The 16,233-nt window shown below is 47.9% G+C and overlaps 1 protein-coding gene across 1 annotated transcript; it reads right to left on the bottom strand.

Annotated features, from left to right (window-relative positions):
- Positions 1 to 578: 578 nt before the first annotated feature.
- On the bottom strand, positions 579 to 3,359 carry LOC111153778 (ring finger protein 26). The gene has a single exon (XM_022513015.1). It carries the CDS (start codon positions 2,815 to 2,817, stop codon positions 1,513 to 1,515), a length of 1,305 nt encoding a protein of 434 aa, XP_022368723.1. The 5' UTR covers positions 2,818 to 3,359; the 3' UTR covers positions 579 to 1,512.
- Between the last annotated feature and the right edge of the window lie 12,874 nt (positions 3,360 to 16,233).

The raw sequence follows: 16,233 nt of genomic DNA on the forward strand, positions 1-16,233 counted from the left end.
ATGCTCCTAGATTTAACATACAATTATGCAGGAGTGTCCCCCCTCCCTCTTGCTGGGCCTGTGAGGGCAGATATGAACATGGGGACTGGGATTGGGTCCTGGACTTCAGCTCCCAGCTCTCCGCCAGGAGGCCTCACAGCCCAACTCCAGCCCAAGAGACACAAAGACAAGCACCAGGCTCCTCCAGGGACTGGATGGTAGACTGAAGTCCAGGCAGCAGGAACCCCAAATTCCTTTCTGGGAAGAGCGGCACTAGAGAAGCTGGGAAGCCTACTCAAGGCATGGGAATGTTCCCACGCCTCTCTACCAGGGCTTCATTCTGGAAAGAGTAAAAAAGACTGGGAGGACTTTCCCAAAAGCCAGGTATGTGAGGGCACAAATTGGAGGGGGCGGAAGCTAATCCAGCAACACCTGGCATGGGCTCTCTCCAAGGTACTGTCCTCACATCCTCTCTTATCTCCTCCCCCACCAGGTCCCCTACAGACCACAGTGACTCCAGCAGGACTGAAAGACCCTGCTACAGCCCCAGTTAGTCTGACCAGCTGGTCACCCCTGTAAGGATGCACACAGATGCCATCAGAGCTGTCAAGAGAAATTTATTCACCAGAAATTGGGCCAGACAGACCCATCTGGGTCAGACAGACCCATCAGGGAGCTGCATACTCCTAGGTTGGCCCCTTCCATATTTGGACCCTAGTGAAATGTGCAGTCTGCCCTCCCCAGTGCCAGGGAGAGACAAACAGAAGGGGAATGCCATTGTTCTCTGTGATGTGGGGAGTGAAAGGGGTAGGAGTAGAAATCTGGTTATCCCTTCTGAGGCTCCCAGTGGAGCTGGTGTGCCAGAGGGTAACATGGTCCCAAAGCCGGGTGCAGACACCCACCCCCCCCCAAGGGGTAAACTCTTGATCCTAGCTGTTGGATCAGGTTGGGAGGGAGCCTCATAAGATCAAGATTGGCAGAAGTGGTCACGCTAAGTGCACCTGAGAGATACTATCCCCAAGGCCCACCAGTGCACAGGTGCTCTGGCTGAAAGCAAAGGTTCAAGTTCATTCCAAGGCCCCTGTGTTACCAAAACATCTGAAGGACAGTGATGTGTTGTGGCTGCAGAAGCTGGGGAGGAAATGGGGAGGAGTCAGGGAGAGGACCTGCAAATCCCCAACAGAAACACCAGAAGTAGAAGGGGAGCCCCAGAGGTTGGCATCTGGATGGGCCCTGGCAAGCTAGAGGGGGCTCCACAGCAGTCTCAGGGCATTGCACAGTGACACACTCACCACCTCTGGCATCACACAGGGGTACACTGGGTGAGAAAAAGCTGTTACCCTGCCCCACCCAGCTCACAGTCTTCCAGAATAGCCTATCTCCATGTCCTGGACGTATGGCTTGGAGGCTCGGCGTGACGGCCATGGGGGCAGGAGGGAATTCAGGCCAGGAACCAAGAGGTCAGGTGTGAAAGCTGTCCTAGCGCAGGTGGCTCATGGAGCACAGCAGAGCGGGCAGGCAGGGAAGGAGGCTTCAGAGGTAGACATTGAGGGTCTGCAGAATGCCCCGGCGGCAGAGTGGGCAGTTGCGGTGATAGACGGGGTGGCGCAGGAGGATCTCAGTGCAAGCCTGGCACAGGCACAGGTGCCGACAGGGCAGAAGCAGCACCGTCTTGCTCTGGTCCTGGCAGATGACACATTTCTTCCGCTCCTCCTGCTCCTTGAGCAACTTCCATGGGTCTTGCCCCGCGACAGACTCTTCCTCGTTGAGCCTCTCCCGGCCGCGAGCAGCTGTTGCTCTGGCCGTCCTGACCTCTTCTGCCTCTTCTGCCTCTGATCTGGGCCCTGCTTCGGGAAGAATGTCCTGTCGCCAGGTCCTGGCTGAGGGCACCCTCCTAGGGCCACCCTGAGGGGCCCCAGGAGCCCCTCCCCGGTTTGGCCAGGTGGCCAGCTGCAGGCTGCGGCTCCAGACTCGGCGCCAGGCCTCCAAGTCCAGTGCTAGGCGAGACAGCCGCACCACATCCTCTCGGAGCCGGTGGTAGGACGGCCGGGCGTGGAGCTGACTGAGTGCCCGGGCGGCCAGTCTCAGGGTGAGGTCCGGGTGCAACACAGTCACCATCACAGCCAGCACGCAAGCCAGCAGCACCAGGCCGGTGACGTTGACAAGCACGAAGCTGGCCAGGAGACGGGCAGCTGACGCTAGGAGCTCCAGTGCTAGCTGGCAGGGGGTCCAGAGGAGGATGGCCATGGCCACGGCACTGCTGGAAATGTGGGTTAGGAAGGCAGCTACAACGTCCGTCATCCTCCACAGCGGCCCCATCACTGCATCCCACAGGGCCAGAATCAGGGAGAAAAAGTTCTGAGTGCCAATGAGGCAGATGTTCACCAGGCTGTTGATCACGTAGGCCACTAGGCTCATGGCAATGGCACAGATGTCACAGGCCTGGCGCAGCAAAGCATGGCCATTGGAGACCACATTGAGGACACCTCGGTGCAGTATCTCCCGGCTCCTCAGTGCCCCGTGAGAGGCCAGGTGCCCCAGGAGCTTTAAGCTCTCCAGGCCAGAGCAGCAGCTGTACAGCAGGGTACATAAGGCCTGCAACCCCCCAAAGGTGAACCGCACCAAGGCTTCAATCAAGGCCAGCAATGAAAGCAGGACTCCGCGGCCCAAGTGCAAAAGACTAGTCAGTACCGTGTGTGGCAGGTTGTAGATGAAGGCCAGGAGCCAGGCCAGGGAAGCCAGGAGGGAGGACACCAGCAGGAAGTTGAGGTCCAACACCAAGGTCAGCAGGTCCAGCACAAGGCCCACCCCATTCACTATCAGGTACACAGCCTCCATGATAGGGCTGTGGAGGTTAATCCAAAAGGAAGTCTAGCTCCAGGTTGAGGGAGGTGTCAAGGCTGATAATATTGGGGGGCGTCGGGGATCAATTTGGAAGGGAAGTGAGCAGTCTCCAAGCCAGGGAGAACCAAGAATCTGAGGAAGAAGTGGGTTAGAGCCGGGTGGGGTCTCAGTGGAGGGAAAAGGAGCCAGGTGCCGGTCCAGGAGTCCCGGTTTTGAAGGCGGGCTGTCTGGGAAGGAAGAGGCCAAACATCTCTAAAGTGGAGGTAAGCCCGGGCTGGAGGAGAGAGCTCAGCTTTGGAGGCTTGGTGGTGGCGAACCACGACCGGGCAGTGGGTCAGACCGAGAGGAGACCGGGAACGGATGGTTTCGGGCCGGGGCCGGGTGGGGGCGGCGCAGGCTGGGCGCGGGCTCGCGGTCCAGCTACGCAGGTACCCCTGTCCCCGCCCGGCCCCCGTCCTCTGGGCTCGCGGCGCTTTGCGTCCAAAGGGGTAGTGGGAAAGGGCGTCAGCCTCAGCAAACCCCAAACGCGGCCTCTACTCCGCTGGGCGCCGCCATCTTGTGTGCGAGGGGGTGGGGCAAAAATCGTGACGAGAGGGCGGGACGATGAGCTGTGGCCAATCGTTGAGAAGAAACCGCAGGAAACATCGAGCACTCATTGGTCCGTTTGAACCGCGCCCAAATGTATTTACTCTCTCCAAAGGGAAGAACGGAGACAGCTTGAAATCCCCGCCCCCTTGAGGCGGCGATTGGTCAGTTGACGCGCAGAAGCCGACTAGGCCCTCCTCCTAGCCCCGCCCCAAACAGAGCAGGAGTTTGGACTGGGCCGAATGCCAGTGCTGTTCTTTCTCCTGGCTCCGGGTCGTGAACTTTTTAGGTGAGAGTCTCAGGTTACTGCCTCTGAGCTGGGCTCCGGGATTGCACCGCCTCCACACCCTCCGCAGACTTCTGTCTATCCATTCGTCCTCCTCCGTTCATTCATTTAGTCTATTATTTATTGAGTTACTGCAGATATGTTGGGGATACAAAAAATGTTTCAGAGGGTGTGCCCTCACGCCGGTCACAAGGGGAAGCACATTGTCACAGGGGATTCCCAAGATGCTGTTCCAGACTGTTTCCTTCAGCGTCATCAGCTTTTCTCGGCATCTTCAGGAGATTATCTCATTGTCATTATGACAAGGAGCCCGCAGACCAGAAATAGCTCACCCTCCTTCACTAGTCCCTATTAATTTGTTTACTTGAACATTCTAGTTCCATATCTACCCCTGGGTGGCTCTAGATTCCTCAATAAGCTATCTTTTCCTTCAATATTCAAAATATATTTGAGACCCCATCCCAAATCTGCTGGGAAACCTGGTGTTCTCTACTAATGCCAAGGATACCTGAGGATCTCATCCTTCCCCCTTTGTTTCAATTAACCGCTTGCTTCAATGCTTCATTTCTATCCTGGCCTGGACTCCCCGACTTCCGACTTCGCCCACCTAATCCCAAATGCTGCCTTAATCCCTCACCCCCCAATGGCCCACTGATAGGAAGCTGAGTTATGCAGCAAGCCTTTAATGAGCTGTGGCGGTCCCACCAGGGGTGACAGCACAGTGCAGAGCAAGGACTGCAATTTCTTTCCTTCTTTCTTTTTTTTAAACTTTATTTATTTGACAGACAGAGATCACAAGTAATCAGAGCAGCAGGCAGAGAGAGAGGGGGAAGCAGGCTCCCTGCTGAGCAGAGATCCCAATGTGGGGCTTGATCCCAGGACCCTGAGATCATGACCTGAGCCAAAGGCAGAGGCTTAAACCACTGAGCCACCCAGGTGCCCCAAGGACTGCAGTTTCTAAAACTCTACTGGTTTTGCCCCAGCCTCTCTCTCACACCTGTCAGGCCCCAACTTAATATTTTCTCTGAGATGTGTTTTTCCTTCCTCTTCCTCTTCCTCTTCCTCTTGGGTTTTCCCCTCCCTTTCTGTAGCCATCAGACTCCCAACTTCCTATTTTGTTATATGATTTTACAGTATACTCTGTCTCTACCCCCAAGCCAAGCTAAGCTCTAACCACAAAATGCTAATCTCTCTAAACAAAGGAGAATAATGTAAGGATTTGTATTAGCCTCCTGCTCAGGGCATAGTCTGTTTCCGTTATTGATGCTGATGCTTTTATTGTCCAACTGTGCCTTTTCCCCCAGTTTCAAATCTTGGTGAATACACCCAACTCTCCTTCAAGATATTTGATCTCCCCACCTGGAACCTGTTCTATTCAGAAATGTTAGCTGTTCAGTGAACACCTCCTGGGTTCCTAGTCTGTCTTCCTGTAGCACTTCCTGTCAGTGGCCACTTCCTCCCCCCGGGGCCCTGGACATTACCCTCTCCTGTATTCTTTCATGGCCCCTCTCTACTCCCTACATGACGATTTCTGAATCTGTGCCTTCAGCCCAGCTCTTGAAAAGTTAAGGTTGCAACCATTTCCTGGACACAGACAGCGCCTGGATATCGCACTGGTGCTTCAAATTCAGCATGTCCAGGGACACCTGGGTGGCTCAGTCAGTTAAACGTCTGCGTTGGGCTGGGATCGTGATCTCAGGTCCTGGGATTGAAACTCTCGTGGGGCTCCCTGCTCCGTGGGAAAAATGCTTCTCCCTCTCCCTCTGCCTGCGGCCACTGCACCCCCTGCCACTTGTGCTTTCTCTCTGTCAAATAAATATGTAAGAATCTTTAAAAAAATTTTTTTTAGAAAACAAACCGACTCCACATGTCCAAAATCAAACTCAGAAAACTTGCTGTGCCTACACTGTGTGCAGTTAACCAGCCAGCTTTGCACAGCAAGAAAGATCTTCTTGAAATGGGCAGGATCCTCTAAAATAGTATTTCTATTAGTTTGAGACCAAAACTTACCCTCTGAGTGATCTGAGACTCACCAAAGCCACTTTGAATGAGCTATAACTTTGACATCCAGCCACACAGCTATGGGCAGGCAGAGGTGATGTGGGGCCACAATTCTTGTGACAGATGATTTGCTGTCTTACAAAATGCTCTTCATTCTTTTTTTTTTTTTTAGATTTTTTAAAATTTATTTATTTGACAGACAGATCACAAGTAGGCGGAGAGGCAGGCAGAGAGAGAGGAGGAAGCAGGCTCCCGGCTGAGCAGAGAGCTGGATGCGGGGCTTGATCTCAAGACCCTGAGATCATGACCTGAGCCGAAGGCAGAGGCTTTAACCCACTGAGCCACCCAGGCACCCCAGTGCTCTTCATTCTTAAGCTGAAAAGGACATGTGAACACAATGCAAAAGAAGCACTGGGATGACACCCCCTTTGAAAAAGCCAACATACTTCCCCATGTAGCAGGATTATAAACCAACCATTCCCCTTGAGTTGACCATGGAAATGGGGGTTGGCCTTGAAGTCAAGTGGTATCGTTACTAACTTGATAACGTGTCTTTCTCCTCCAGGACTGTGTTTCAGATAAGAGCCTCTTCAAACCCACAGTTGCCAAAGCGGGGGTCATCATCTATTCGGAGGCTGGAGAGAGAAGACGAGAATGTTGGTGGAAAAGAGCCGACACCAACTGACAGTAAGGAAGAAGTTCAAGTTGCTTACTAGTGTGAGTTGCAGTGATGGAGAAGAGGGTCTGCAGCCAGTTCCTAAGAAAACCGAATGCCTAGAGGTACTCTCTATCCTTGCAGAATTTTATAATGGAAGTTGGAATGAGGAGTGGGGGGAACCAAAGTTTTCCAGCACCGGCCCCCAGGTTTCTGCTTTCTGCTGTGGTGTTAAGTTAGGGATTTTGTTTCGCTCAGTGAGAGATGCTCACAGGGACAATAAAAGGGGCTTTTAGAGATGGGGGTCAAACCATGAAAGCACGTCTGAATCAGGGGTCTTGCTTGTGGTATTATGTGTACTTTCCCCCTCCCCGCTGGTGTCCCATCAAGCACTCAGTATAATCTATATTACCGCTATGGTTTTTAGAGATGGATTTTTTTCCCTTTTTCATCTAATCTTGCTTTTGACTGACGCACATCATCTTACAGCGTCCCAAAGTCAAAACTATGTTAAAAGGTACATTCATAGGTTTGTTTTCATTCTGCCCCTGCTCGCCCAGTTCCCTCCCAGCACCAGCTAAGGGCTCTGCAGATCACCAACGTATCAAAAAATGTTTTCCTTGTCACTGGCCTGGTCAAACTCATAACCCTAAACATCGGCTCAGCTGATGATGCCGTTCACGCCCAGAAAAGCCCTCTTCTGCATCTCATAATGTCCTGAAGACATGAGGTGAGTGTATCCAAATGCCACAGACAAAACTCCTGAATTTTCATGTAGGGGAGGGTTTGAGTAGCTGTAGTGCTTGCGTAAGAAATACATTAATTACCTAGTCAAATCCTCTTGCTTTTCTTCTTGTTCTAATTTATGGTTCCAGAAGTACTTAGAAAATAATGCACTAGCTGAGGAACATTTGTAATATTAAATCAGATTTTTAAAAATGTGTATATATGTAATCTACATGAAACACACATACTTTTTTAATGGGTTTTAGCTCTGTTTTGACATAAGGAAAGGACTGAAAAAAAGCACCCCATAATTTTAGGCATTGATTTAAGACATTGTTGGGGGTGGGACGCCTTGGTGGGTCAGTCGGTTAAGCATCTTTTTTTTTTTTTTAAGATTTTATTTATTTATTTGACAGAGATCACAAGTAGGCAGAGAGGCAGTCAGAGAGGGAGGGATGGGAGGAAGCATGCCCCCTGCTGAGCAGAGAGCCCATGCGGGTCTCAATCCCAGGACCCTGGGATCGTGACCTGAGGGATCATGACCTGAGCTAAAAGCAGAGGCTTTAACCCACTGAGTAACCCAGGCGCCCCAGCATCTGACTCTTGATCTCAACTCAGGTCTTGATCTCAGGGTCATGAGTTCAAGCCCCATGTTGGGCTCCATGCTGGGTGTGAAACCTACTTAATTAAAAAAAAAAAAGCATTGTTGAGGGCAGTCAATGATGACGAGACTATCATGGTTAACAAAGGTAAGGGGGAATAAGGTCATTTTTTGGACCAAAAATCCAGAAGCATTTTTGTGCCGTGGCACATAGTTGAACGCGTTACTAGACCTCAGCTCAGTTTGTGCTGACATGGTGGCATTCAGAACAATAGAAAGATCATATACACTGTTTTCTGTATCTGCCCAAAGAGGAAACATCTTGGAAAGACACACATCACATTTCTCCTTCCTCCCTCTCTGGGGCACACGATGGGAATGCCGGCTAGGTGCTGTTAAAACAGTAGATTTAATGTAGATGAGATATCAAAAGAGCTTGAAGAGTTAAGCAAAACAACAGAAGATTCTCAAATAAAGAGAAAATTATGGTCTCGTGGAAAATGAAATGACTCTTCAATAGGCACTATTTGCAGACATCTGAGATGGACTGTTGCATAATATTAAAAATACTGAGGGACACCTGGGTGGCTCCATCAGGCATCCAACTCTTGATTTTGACTCAGGTCTGATCTCAGGGTGCTGAGATCAAGTCCGGCTTCGTGCTGGGCATGGAGCCTGCTTAAGATTCTCAGTCTCAGGGTGCCTGGGTGGCTCAGTGGGTTAAAGCCTTTGCCTTCGGCTCAGGTCATGATCCCAGGGTCCTGGGATCGAGCCCCGCATAGGGCTCTCTGCTCAGCGGGGAGTCGGCTTCCTCTTCTCCCCTGCCCCTCCCCTTGCTTGTGTTCTCTCTCGCTCTCTCTCGAAATCGTGAAAAAAAATAATATTCTACTCTCTGGATGTACTTCCCCGTTTATCCATTGTACTACTGAAGGACATCTCAGTTGCTGCGAGTTTTAGCAGGGATGAATAAAGCTTCTGTGCACATCCGTGCACATGTTTTTGCGCAGACAGAATTTTTCAGCTCATTTGGGTAAATACCAAAGAGAACGATTGCTTGATCATACAGTAAAGAGTATGTTTCGTTTTGTAAGAAATCGCCAACTGTTTTCCAAGGTGAGCACACCATTCTGCATTCCCACCCGCCGTGAATGAGAGTTCCTGTCACTCTCCATCCTCACCAGCATCTGGTGTGTTTGGTGTTCAGAAATTTAGCCATTAGAAATGGATGTGTAGGAGCGTCTCACTGCTGCTTTAATTAGCAATTCCCCAATGACAAATGATGTTGATATCTTTTCATATGGGTATTTGCTATCTGTATTTCTCGCTTTTTTAAAGATTTTACTTATTTAGTTAATTAGTTATTTATTTAGAGAGAGCGAGCAGTGCGAGGGGCAGAGGGAGAGGAAGAGAATCTCAAGCAAACTCCGTGCTGAGCACGGAGCCCAGTGTGAAGCTCGATCCCCTGACCCCAAAGACCGTGACCTGAGCTGAAACCAGGAGTCAGATGCTTAAGCCACTGAGCTAACCAGGAGCCCCTAGATACTAGTTCTTTATTAGATATGTGTTTTGCAAATATTTTCTCCCTGTCTGTCGCTTGTCTTCAGTCTCTCAACAGTGTCTTCCACAAAACAGAAGTTTTTAATTTTAACAAAGTCCGACTTACCAATTTTTTTCTTTCATGGGTCATGCTACAAAGTCATGCCAAACCCAAGATCACTTTGATTCTCTCCTATGCCATCTAGAAGTTTTATAGTTTAACATTTTACACTTAGGTCTATGAGATTAATTTTTGTGAACCATGGGAGGTTTGTGTCTAGATTAATTCTTTTGCATGTAACTATGTAGTAGTTGTTTTACTTCTTGAGAGATTAAATAACTTCTTTTAAATTCTTAAATTTAAAAGACTTTAAGACTTTCAGGCTTCCAGCTCTATGGGGAGTCTGCTTCTCCCTCTGACCTTCTCCCCTCTCATGCTCTCTCTCTCTCTCTCAAATAAATAAATAAAATCTTCCTTAAAATAATAGGCTAGATAATATTAGATTATGTTATATATAACATATATTAGTTTAGATGTGTTACATATGTATTATTTTATGTATAGATATTTTATATATGTGTCATCTATATGTATAGGATATGTACATATTTTCCCCAGCTCTGTCCACTGAAAGAGTTGAGAACGTTCATACCCAGTAACAAGGAGCATATCTGATGCCCAGATTTTGGTTTCTAACTACCATTTCTAACTACCATTCCCCACTAAAAAGAATTTCACAATGGGAAAATGGTTGATTACAGGACTGGGGCAGGGAAGGTACAAGGTAAACTGGGTGTGCCAGAAAGAAAATAGTGCCAAAAATTATGGTGTATGGGGGAGAGAATGTCAAAGAGCACAAGAGCCTGCTCAAAGGTGGCCAAATCTGGGCTAATGTCAACCTCAAAGTAAATAAGGACAGTAAAGGCATAAAACCCATGGAATACAGTAGGAATCCATTAGTCTAAACTAGTAAGACAAACCAGTAAATGAGAAAGGAGAGCTCCGCTTTATGGTACGGTGCTGCCCAGTACACAGAGAGGAAGGCTTGAGGTAGAAAATCACCATTTCAAAACTATCATAGTGAAAACTGAAAACCGTTCAGGCCAAAACCATCGAGGGAGACTACCGTACGCGCTCCTTGTGTAGTTCTCTGGCCTGGGTGTGCCACCATAACTGAAGCACAAGGACGCATCAGGCAAATCCAGATAATGGGACAGACAGAGCCTGGGGAACCATCACAGATGAAAGGAGAACTGAGCACTAAATGCAATGGAGAGTTCTGGATAGTGTCCCACGCTGGAGCCGAGACACGGTGGCTACAAGGGACATTATTAGGACTCTTGCCAAACTGGAATATGGATCATAGAGTAGACATGTCTTGCAGCGACTTGAATCTTTTAAATTGGATAACTGTTTCGTGGTTATATAAAAGAATAGCCTTCTTGGGGCACCTCGCTGGCTCAGTCGGAGGAGTGTGCGACTCTTAATCTCAAGGTCGTGAGTTCGAGCCCCCATGATAGGGTGTGGAGATTATTAAAAAAAATAAACAAACTTGGGGCACCTGGGTGGCTCAGTGGGTTAAAGCCTCTGCCTTCGGCTCAGGTCATAATCCCAGGGTGCTGGGATCGAGCCCCACATTAGGCTCTCTGCTCAGCAGGGAGCCTGCTTCCTCCTCTCTCTCTTCCTGCCTCTCTGCCTACTTGTGATCTCTGTCAAATAAATAAATAAAAAATAAACTTAAAAAAAGAGCGAGAGGGGTGCCTGGGTGGCTCAGTCATTAGGCGTCTGCCTTCCGCTCGGGTCATGATCCCGGGGTCCTGGGATCGAGCCCCACATCGGGCTCTCTGCTCACTGGGGAGCCTGCTTCTCCTTCTCCCACTCCCTCTGCTTGTGTTCCCTTTCTAGCTGTGTCTCTATCAAATAAATAAATAAAATCTTAAAAAAAAAAAAAGAGCGAGAGAGAATAGCCTTCTTAGGAAATACTGAGGGGGCACCTGGGTGGCTCAGTGGGTTAAGCCTCTGCCTTCAGCACAGGTCGTGATCTCAGGGTCCTGGGATCGAGCCCCACATCAGGCTCTCTGCTCAGCAGGGAGCCTGCTTCCTCCTCTCTCTACCTGCCTCTCTGCCTACTTGTGATCTCTCTCTCTGTCAAATCAATTAAAAAAAAGGAAATACTGAGGTAGTAAGGGACCTAGAAGCATGATGTATGCAATCTACTCTCATGATTCATAAGAAAAATAATTATACATACACACACATATACCAAATAAAATTTCTAGGGTGGCTGGGTGGCTGGCTCAGTCGGGAAAGCATGCAACCCTTGATCTCCAGGCTGTGACTTAGAGCCCCACGTTGGGTGTAGAGATTACTACAAAAAATATGAATTTTAATTTGGAGAGAGACTAAAAGAGCAACAAATGTGGTAACATGTTAATAATACGTGGCACTAAATAAAGGGTATAAGAGAAAAAAAATAAAGGGTATAAGAGGATTCTTTGCTATTTGGGGCACCTGGCTGGCTCAGTGGGTTAAAGCCTCTGCCTTTGGCTCAGGTCATGATCCCAGGGTCCTGGGATCGAGCCCCTCATCGGGCTCTCTGCTTCCTCCTCTCTCTCTCTCTGCCTGCCTCTCTGCGTACTTGTGATCTCTGTCTGCCAAAAAAATAAATAAAATATATTTTTTTAAAAAAAGAGGATTCTCTGCTATTTGCAAATTTCTCAATGTTTGACATCATTTCAAAATAGAATTAAATGTATACATACGGAAACTAAAACAAGGAAATAAAAATGTTTGCATGACCATAAAGAAAAAGATGCACATGCAAATATTCCCCCAAACCAACGTCTTATACAGAGACTATCTTCCGGCCACAATCAAGTCACAATCTCAACTGAAGAGAGATTTGAAGAAATGTAGCAACAGCCTGCTTTTCAGAGTTTTCTTTATAAGGTCTCAGCCTTGAAGACTTTTTGTAAAAGTAAAACCACCACCACCCAGGGAACAGTCAGTGGTCCTGTGATACCATCCTATGGGGACAGATGTATCTATGCTTGCGAACATAGCATGACGTATAGAGTTATTGGCCCGTGTCGCCACACTCCCTGCTACAGTGAGCTTCCTCCAAAGTGTCCCCTGCCTGGCTGAGCAGCACCCTTTGTATCGCTGAGAGTCACCTGTCTTGGTTAGACGGCTCTGGGCTAGATTCTCACCAGACACCTCACCATTAGCGGGCGCGCGGGGGCCGGGGGCCTAAAGAAGACAGCGATGATGAGGTTGACCCTATTGCTGAGCTTAGGTTTGTGCCTAGTGATAAATGAGCACTGGAGACAATGCTCCCGAAATGCGAATGCCAGGCTTCGCATCCTGACCCTGAGGACAAAGACCTCCGGAGAAGAACACAGGAACAAGGGTGGGGGACATCTCTCCATTTTATACCTGGGAAGAAGGGTTAAGAAGGCCAAGCCACGTGGGAGAGACTAGAAGGAAAGCTTTCTCAGTCTGTGAGCAGCCAGTATTACATGGCTGAAGTCCAGACAGAAGGTTCGAGAAGAGGGTATGAAGATGAGATGGAGGCAGACACCACACCAACAGCTGCTGGACAGTTGAGGGTACAGATGATGATCACTGAGCATGCTCGATGCGGCCGTGGGATCTGCTCATAACTAGGAAGAAGGAACGTGATGCGTCTTCTCCTGTGGCGTGGGTGTTGATGAAAGTCTCGTTCCTTCTCCAGAATTTACCTGAACCGGTTCTTGAGGTAGACTGTACTGAGACAAAAAGTTGCCACCTGCAGAAGAAACTAGGACCTTTATTAACAAAGGTGAATTAACTTAACCAAGAAGGTACTTGTAGCTTATCACTTAACCCCAAGCTCTCTGTGTATAGGTCCCCTCTGAGCAGCCCCATAGTTCCTGTCCTCTACTCCCCGTACTTTCCATGACCTGGCAGGCGGACATGGTGAGAAGCACAGGTGCTTGAAGGCCTAGGTAGACCGGATGGGAAGGAGGGAGGCTGCTCCCAAGATACAAGCTTTCAGAGCCTAAGGATCCCTTTCCCCTTAAGATCCTGGCCTCTGCTCATTCTTCACAGGGGTAAGGGTCTTTTTTACTAATCTGGGATCCAGATTACTTCATTCAGGCATCGTCAGGGAGCCTCTTGGGAAGCATCCTAGCCACATGAAATACCTCTAACGCAGATGTTTCTGACGAGCTCTTACTTCTTTCACCGTGTTCCACCAGTCAATACCTCTTAGGATATATCCTTTAATTTCTAACCTCTTAGGTCAGTGTCCATAACAACAAGTGAAATTACAGTGAAGTCCTCAAAGTACTTCAATGATAATTGTTTTATCTTTGTAATAGTTTAACAAATCTAGGTCTTCTTTTAAAAAAAAAACAGTAATGGAGGCGCCTGGGTGGCTCAGTGGGTTGGGCCTTTGCCTTTGGTTCAGGTCATGATCTCAGGGTCCTGGGATCGAGCCCCACATCGGGCTCTCTGCACAGTGGGGGGCCTGCTTCCCCCCCCCCGCCTCTGCCTGCCTCTCTGCCTACTTGTGATCTCTGTCTGTCCAATAAATAAAGAAAAATCTTTAAAAAAAATGTATAGAGGGGCGCCTGGGTGGCTCAGTGGGTTGAGCTGCTGCCTTCGGCTCAGGTCATGATCTCAGGGTCCTGGGATCGAGTCCCGCATCAGGCTCTCTGCTCAGCAGGGAGCCTGTTTCCCTCTCTCTCTCTCTGCCTGCCTCTCTGTCTACTGTGATTTCTCTCTGTCAAATAAATAAACAAAATCTTTTAAAAAAAATGTATAGAGTTACCAAATCACCATGTTGTACACAATGTAATGTGTTGCAATGTTATTTGATCAGCTAGGATCAAATAAAAATTTTTTAAATAAAATTCTGAGGCGTCTGAGTGGCTCAGTGGGTTAAGCATCTGCCTTTGGCTCGGGTTATGACCCCAGGGTTCTGGAATTAGAGGCCCTCATCAGGCTCCCTGCTCAGGGAGGAGCCTGCTTCTCCCTCTACCCCTACCCCTGCTTGTGCTTTCTCACTCTCACTCTCCCTCAAATAAATAAATAAATAAACTCTTTAAAAAAATAAAATATAATTCTGAGGGGAAAATTCTTTAAAAACATTAAAAGAGTAAAACAAGAAACACCAAGTGGACCTGGATATTGCTTTAAGAGATGGTGAAAATTGCAATATAAATGATAAAGATTAGTATGATGAAAAAATACTTTAAACATTTTCTGGGATAAAATATTTATCATATGTAATGTCTATATAATGTCTGAACATGATAAAAGTTTATGATCCAATTCTGAATCAAAGCACTTTTTTTTAAAGATTTTATTTATTTATTGACAGAGATCACAAGCAGGCAGAGAGGCAGGCGGGGGGTGGGGGGGGAAGCAGGCTCCCCACTGAGCAGAGAGCCTGATGCAGGGCGCGATCCCAGGACCCTGGGATCATGACCTGAGCCAATGGCAGAGGCTTTAACCCACTGAGCCATCCAGGCGCCCCAAAGCATATATTTTTTTTAAAGATTTTTTTATTTGAGAAAGAGTGCACCCACACACACAAGTGGGGGAAGGGGCAGAGAGAGAGAGAGAGACAGACAGACAGAGAGAGAAGAAGATTCCCCACTGAGCACACAGCCCCATGTGGGACTCGATCTAAGGACCCTGAGATCATAACCTGAGCCAAAACCGAGAGTCAGATGCTTAACTGACTGAGCCACCCAGAACCCCCTCAAAACACTGGTTTAAAAATACTAGGAATAATTTCAGTTAGGAGCAAAATTTCTCTAAATTGGAATGAATTTTTTAAATATCTAAGAACAAGAATAATTCAAGAAAGGTTGATTAATTTAGCATAACTAGCAACAGAATATGCACAGTGAGAAAAACTTTTATCATAACAGCACAATTAGGGATTTTGCCAAAATTAAGGCAAGAAAAATTAATTTAATGTAATCAAACATAATAATTTATGAATTGTATATGACCGTATTATTCTATCCAAACATTACTGGCCCATCATGAGAATACCCAGGCATGTGCAATAATAATTAAGTTAATTTATGGGACGCCTGGCTGGCTCAGTCGGTGGAGTATGTGATTCTTGATCTTGGGGTTGTAAGTTCGAGCTCGGCATTGGGTGTAGAGATTACTTAAACATAAAATCTTTAAAAATTAAGTTAATTTTCCTTGGGCATTAATTTTCCTTGGGCATTTTGACTTAAAGTCATACAAAGCCACGCTTTACATATTTTTTTAAAAGATTTTATTTATTCAACACACAGAGAGAGGGAGCACAAGTAGGCAGAGAGGCAGGCAGAGAGAGAGGGAGAGGCAGGCTCCCCGTCTAGCAGAGAGCCCGATGCGGGGCTCAATCCCAGGACCCTGAGATCATGACCTGAGCTGAAGGCAGAGACTTAACCCACTGAGCCACCCAGGTGCCCCTATTTTTTTTTTTTTATGGTGTCGTTACAAAGTGTATTTGTCAAGGTAAGGGGTTAAAGCATATTTAACTGTCAGCTTTCAAATAACTCACATATTTCAATATAGGATACGTGAGCCCTCGTTTGTGCTCTGACCTGGCCCCACAAATACTGGGGTTAGGACCCTTCTTCCATCTCTCTGTATAGGTAACTATTTTTACTGGTTTTGGTCCTTTTAATGTTTCTATTTGAAAGTAAGAAATAGGGGCGCCTGGGTGGCTCAGTGGGTTAAAGCCTCTGCCTTCAGCTCAGGTCATGATCCCAGGGTCCTAGGATGGAGCCCCGCATCGGGCTCTCTGCTCCACAGGGAGCCTGCCTCCACCTCTCTCTATGCCTGCCTCTCTGCCTACTTGTGATCTCTGTCTGTCAAATAAATAAATAAAGTCTTAAAAAAAAAAAAAAGAAAAGGGCGCCTGGGTGGCTCAGTGGGTTAAGCCGCTGCCTTCGGCTCAGGTCATGGTCTCAGGGTCCTGGGATCGAGTCCCGCATCGGGCTCTCTGCTCTGCAGGGAGCCTGCTT

The sequence above is a fragment of the Enhydra lutris genome, unplaced genomic scaffold (assembly GCF_002288905.1).
Source record: "Enhydra lutris kenyoni isolate GAN:26980312 unplaced genomic scaffold, ASM228890v2 scaffoldscaffold34, whole genome shotgun sequence".
In the NCBI taxonomy this organism is placed as follows: domain Eukaryota; kingdom Metazoa; phylum Chordata; class Mammalia; order Carnivora; family Mustelidae; genus Enhydra; species Enhydra lutris.